The sequence below is a fragment of the Barbatula barbatula genome (assembly GCF_947034865.1).
Source record: "Barbatula barbatula genome assembly, chromosome: 2".
Lineage (NCBI taxonomy): Eukaryota > Metazoa > Chordata > Actinopteri > Cypriniformes > Nemacheilidae > Barbatula > Barbatula barbatula.
Genome location: NC_136767.1, coordinates 11,585,636 through 11,592,216, shown reverse-complemented (window position 1 = coordinate 11,592,216; position 6,581 = coordinate 11,585,636). Strand labels below are relative to the sequence as shown.

General features: G+C 40.1%; 1 protein-coding gene across 1 annotated transcript; it reads right to left on the bottom strand.

Moving 5' to 3' along the window:
- Nucleotides 1-1,907: 1,907 nt before the first annotated feature.
- Nucleotides 1,908-4,098, bottom strand: gas1a (growth arrest-specific 1a). Its single transcript, XM_079447418.1, has one exon. The coding sequence runs from the start codon at nucleotides 3,484-3,486 to the stop codon at nucleotides 2,692-2,694; it is 795 nt and encodes a 264-aa protein (XP_079303544.1). The 5' UTR covers nucleotides 3,487-4,098; the 3' UTR covers nucleotides 1,908-2,691.
- Nucleotides 4,099-6,581: the final 2,483 nt, after the last annotated feature.

Here is a 6,581-nt window from a genome sequence, read left to right as displayed (position 1 = left end):
TGTTTCAATGCTTATAAGCCCAGGCTCAGCCATACCCAGTGTCTACATAACTCATCACTGAGCACATAATTACTTACTCAGACATCAACGATTCTGTAGTCGAACCTTTGCTTCAAGAAATACTGACAACGGCAAGATTTATGAACTATGAAATGCTGAAATGAAACTCCAAAACTCTGCTGTGAAGTTTTCACAATGCTTTTTTTACATGACTTAATTGAAAACACAAGTGAAATGTACAGCTATTGACTTGTACATTAGAAGAATAGTGATGTGCTCCAACTATCAATGTAATGCAAAAAATATTTAAAAAAAATAAGTTATACAAAGAAACTTTGTATGTATATTTATTTTTCGGTGGGGACTGAGGGCTGGTCAGCAATGTCATTAAACTCTATTTGTTATAATGTCATTTTCAGAAACATGAGACTCTTATTGATGAACCAGAGTTTAAAAGCATCAGCTGGAAGAGCATTACTCTCTAAAATCCATCGCCATGGTAGCTCTTGATCCATCTTACCTTTCCACTTTCATCAACAATGCCACTGCAGGATAGTTACAGCACAACTCCATCTTTTTGTTGAACAAACCACACTGACATGACTAGTTTAGATGCTTGATTTCAATTGTTCCATCCAACTGCCCATTCTAAGTGCTCTTGCATTATTCCGTACGGCACATGCTGGGCCCTATTGCATGGGATGAAACTGAGCGCAGGGGAATTTCATGGAAAAAAAACAGGGTCCTCCACTACCCCCAACGCTTGACGAAGTATATAGGCAGCCGTGGGGTTCGCATAGAGTATGTGGACTGGGGGCCAGCGGATCTTTCCCACATGCTACCCCGTGGTTCAGCTCTGAAGAGGTGTCAGCGAGCCCTAGAGGAATGAAGTGCCTGTGCATTGTGCTGCTGAACTATTATGTGCTTAACATTACCATGACAAAAGTGCCACTCGACTTCTCCTCCATTCAGCTGGCTGAAGGGCCCTTGTCCCCACTCTAATAAAACATTTTGCAACCATCGCTCGCATTTGAGTGTTTTTAACAGAATGAAGTTGAGACAGAGGCCTAACTTAACATGATTAAAACTGATATGGAGGCAACAACACGTATGTATGTGTTCGGTACATTCTGAGTATAGAATGACAATAAAAGTAGCATGAAGTGATTGTGATACAGTTCGTGAGGTATGGTATAGTGGAATATAAATAGATGTCTAGGTACACAACTTAAAGCTGGCCCATAAATATTAGACTAGATATTTATGCATTTCTCTACATTATTATGATTTGATATCCCCAGCCTCTTTTGACCGGCAAAAGCTATTATCATGGTTTATAGATAAGAATCTTTTTGGAAAAATCACAAAAAAAAACCATAAAGCACATCAGAGAATGTGATGGATTTCTATTTTAGCAGCTAAAAAGCTCAATGCATTTAACGAATGATATATTTGTGTTACAGGTTAATACTTTTGCGGTGCAAGTTGTTTTGCTACTGTTTTGACAGAACTAAAGTCCTTTATTATTTGCCGTTGTGGCGTGCAGACATAGGCCTTTAAGCAAACACACTGATTGAAAAATAAACAAACCTCTGTCCGCCTTGGCCCAGATGCAACATGGACACCCCAGGGAAAAGCCACTTGCTTTTGTGTTCACATTCTAAAGATATCCAAATATCAGAGTTTATGCCTTCAGCAAACACTTCTGTTTGCTAAGTCGTGTGTCAGTGCTTCAAGCTGCTCGTGTGTGTGATACTTAATCTGTTTCTGAAAAGAACCACTTAGCAAACTAGCATATTCGGCATATAGCGCTAGAATCCATCCGATCTCTAAACGTGTCAATTTTCTAATGACGCTGTAAAATACAGCAAATACATTTGACATAGTCGGTTTGAATATTTGTATTTAAGTTTTTATGCCTTCTATTAAAAGAACATCAATGAGGCAGTCATACAGTGGATTTAGACATTTCTACACAGTAAATAGTTCATCTTACATAACACATTTAAAAGATTCTCTGAAAATATGTACACTGTACAATATCTTTAAAGAAAAATAATTACAACCATCTTCCCTTTAAGGCTGGAATCATCACCCTTTGTTTTGAAGGTTTATTTTTTGACAAAAATAAAGTTCTCTCACAAATCTCTGGTATATTTATATATTGTATCAAATCTAAAAAATACTTGCAAATATATCTTCTCATTTTTCATTCCAGCATTTTAAACACTTTTTACAAAGGTCACTTACGCAAAGTCGTTTGCAACTTTATAAAAATACTATACATATTTATAAATCTAGTTTTATATAGGCAGTGCACAGCTTTTGTAGTAAAACCTTTCATTATTCAAATAAACATTTTCTTGGAGGAAACAAGTATGTCCACGTCGCACGGTCTTTCACAAAACACCAATTGTTTAAGCCAAACTGACCCAAAGTACTTGCTTATCCTTGTTCATAAATGACTTCAGAATGAAAATTTAGCTTGACAATTTAAACTTAGATCAGCCATGGGTCACCAGGGTCCAATCTGCTACAGCGGTAAATTTGCATAGTGTACCAAAACAGATTTACATTGTGACAACTTCAGAAAAAGAATCTACTCCTACAAAAAGATCAACTCGCCTTTGGAGGCGACAACTGAAAGCCGGGAAAATGACAAAATGCCCGGTCAGCTGTCGCGGTAGATTATTAACTCGACTTCAAAGTAATCATGGAAACCAAAATGGATGCCACCGAAGTCAAAACAGAACATGCCACAAGAGCAGAACCATGGTTCCCCTTGATCACTGACTCCACCGGATCAACCTCATAGTCCTCATTTTCACTATCGTCCAACCCGCTGGAACCCTCTTGGTCCACATGAGGAAAGTCAAAGCAAAGGGACCTCATACTAGTTTTAACAAACTCACAAATAGTCCGCTCTGATCCATCGCAAACGCAAGTATCCAAAAGTAGAGCTTTGGGTAGTTTTCGCATGTACGCGATGACGTTGCGACAGGAATTACTGCAGCTGCTACCGCTGAACAGTTTACCGCAGTGATGTAAATAATCGCCCATGGCGCTTCGGCATTGTCCGTCTCTCTCGCACTGGCGCCGAGCTTCGGTGCAGCCCATGCTGCTAGTTTTGGGCAAGCACGGTTCTATGGCCCGTTTGGTCTCCCGACAGCGGTGGTCCGAGGAGCAGCTGCAGTCCTCCAGCGCCGGGCCGTTTTTGGTCAGGTTCAACTGAACCAGCGAGGAGATGCAGTGGCTGGGACATTTCCTTCGCTGGCCCGTCAGGATGGGTTCGCATGCGTGCAAATACTGATCGTAAGCGTAATGACACTCGGGCTCGGAATGGCACTTCGCTATGGCTTGCCAACAGATCAACCGACGGCCGTGGTTGGGGGAGGCGATGGAGAAACAACTATAACACATAAGCACGCACGCGAAAGGCCACATCAACGTGCGAGCGTCCCGAACCAAACCTGCACAATTGGCCATGTCGAATGCTGTAAAAGTTTGGCTGGCGACGAGTCAATTATAAGCATTCATATTTGATCTCCCATTGCAACTAGAGAGGGAAAACCCCTCGACTCAAACCATGACTGTGTTTGAGATTGTAAGGTCCATCCGAAAGCGGGTAAAACGTTTATTGTAGTCGAGAGAAGTTGTAGCGCGGGTCTGATTGGTTGTATGGTTCCACGGTTACGGTAAATCTATTAGGACGTCTTCCCGTAATCCGTGTTTTGGAAGAAGCCTAGATCGCGAAAAGTGCTTCTCGGCTATTTCCAGTAAACGGGTCGGTTCGCTCAGTCCATCTTCTCGGTTTGTTTATGTTTGACAGTGCGGCGATTCCTCTTTCCACTTCTGTTTTTCTCGCGGGCAGCTCGTCCGTCCTCTTATCCCACTCGCATCCAAATGCGCTTGCTATTCACTGACATAACGTTTTCCCGCAATTTCACCGGCCCGTTGAATGAACTTATAGATACGCCGGTGCCCGCTTGTCTTTCGCCGTGAACTACGCATCTAAACGCAAACAGAAAACATCAGCGAGAAAAAGGAACCGCGTTTAAACTTCCACACTGGATCCCTTTCTGACCCGCTAGTTTTGCTGTATCCAGTACTTGTGTGGAAGTTTGAGGGGTTCCTATTGGACATAGCGTTTGTTGTGGCGAACCTCGACGTCAACTGAGGGGCGGGGGAATGGGGGAGGGGCGTGATGGGTCTCTCCAAAAGGTTTGGATTACCCCAGAGCAGAAAGTGAGTGAGAAGACAATGAAGAGATCAACTGTTATGTTTCTCGAGCTTGGTCGGATATCTGTGTATACGTACAAAGTGTTATCAAATATGCCTCACGTTCCTGCTTTTGTTGATGGAAGTCTTATTTATGTCACATAAAACAAAGCAAACATGGGCATTAATGAAGGAATATCGTAAACTGGTTGTGGAAAGCAATGTTACTGCATCTGTAATGATTTTATTTCTAGAGAGCGATGGATTTATTTCGAAATACATAGCCTAGCTGTTTTCATGCCAAATAACATTTTATATGATTTTGCCCTTTAGAAAAGATCTTGTAAAATAAAAGATTACATTTCACAGCAAATGTTAAACGCAGTTTGGCCTTGTGTCGTATTAGCTCGATCCAGGAAAAGAATGCGTTTGAAAATGATATCCCTTGGCTCAGCCGCTTTGTCTCGTCAATTACAATAGAACAGGTTTGGCCAAAGGCTGTGAAGTCACTTCTAGGCTCAGATATAAAATGTAACTGCGAGTCTTGAAAAAGGGTGCACATCTTATGTGTAAAATGATAACATGCAAGTTCACACTTGAACATGAAAGGGCTGCATTTGGTGATGCTTTGGATTGAGGATCAGTGGGTCCACCTATAACAAAGGGGGGTTGTGTTTCAAACAGTACTCCGCAGCTTGGAATGTACCTTTAGGCCACTGTGCAATGAGCTCCCGACCCTAAACAATGAACTCACCATCAGTTACGGATGGTCAGATCTCACAAAGACATTTCTGCAGCAGTTCCAGGTGATGGATGTAGGGAACTCTATACCTCTCGAGTCGGTCAGATGTTTTGAGAGCAGAATAATTGGGTATAACAAAAGTGCCTTGACCCTGTATCTAGCAGTAGGCTAAGCATCAAGATTGCCCAGTATTTTTATTCCTGATTTATATATAGTTATATATAGGCCTACCACATCAGCATTTCCATGACATGCAACTATAAATGGTGATGCATGTCTCAATAATGCAATTACGGGACAAACACAATGAAGTCACAGCAAAAATAGCCGCTTCATTGCCCGCTGTTTATAGGAGAAAACTGAAATGCAGCACACACTGAGGACAGAATATACACAATCATGAATTTCTGAGCTTTTTTTTGCGTTTAACATATGCATGTTAGTAATACATGAAATGTAAATATCCATACAAAAAACTGTGTACATTTGAATATTAATAATAATATTAATAACTAAAGTTATTTAGGCGCAATTGAAATAAATCAACATATTTTATATAATCTTCTATACATATGGTTAACAGTATGTGTTGCTTATTTGCTCAACATTGTGTACCTTTTTTCATATCATGGTCAGATGTTACCAGTTATTGTCAATGCAATCATTTGGACAAAGGCAATTTTTTGGGATTATTTTATATCCTAAAATGTGCTGCCAATCTACAAAAACAAGAATTTATGCTTTTTAGCAGATCTTTTTACACTTTAGTGGACTTAATGAGAAACAGATTCCTTACAATAATCCGTGGGGTGCTGTTGCCAAATTCCTGACCCTGATGCATGACCCCAAACAAAAACTCACTCGTGCAGTAATTAGACTAAACTCACATCATTTTGTCTCACCTTTTCTTTTGGAATCCTTGCAGCACTGGAATGTTTGGCCAATTTATTTTTGGCGAAATACTGAACTAATACAACAAGAACGCAAACCTTATTAAATGCATTTCTTGTAAAATTGTGCTCACGGAGTACTAAAATGACTAAAAATATTTAAACCTGTTCATTAGTAAGCGTCCCAATACAACTGTCCATATGACATAAAACATGAGATTTCATACATCAGCCCCCGAATTCTTTTAGCATTTCCAGTTTTTTTAGTTGAAATGGCCAGAACAAAAACCCTAAAGGGGTTGTATTACATTGCTAGTTAAATTAACAATTCGGAACATATCGAACCAGTCCTAAAGATTTGGAACCTTTTCAAAACCAAGTCCTTTAGAATCTGCTAGAATCAAACTCCGTGATCTTAAAGCTAATGAAACTGTTAAGGGGCATCCAAGGTTTTCATTGATTCTTAGCGGATTCTTACAGGATTGGTTCCAAATTCTGATAGCAATGATATTATCATTCCTGTAGGATGTTTTGACTCCAGTGCAGCTGTTCTTAGTTTTATTAGGGCTCTAAACACACCAACAACTGTTGATAATGTTGATAGAGATAATAGACAGCAGCCCCATTGTGTTGTCTTACACTGTTGAGAAATGAGATCAAATTCATCTGTACAACATTTCTGACTGTAATCATTTTTGAAGGTGCATCTGCATGTACGTAGACCATTTTCA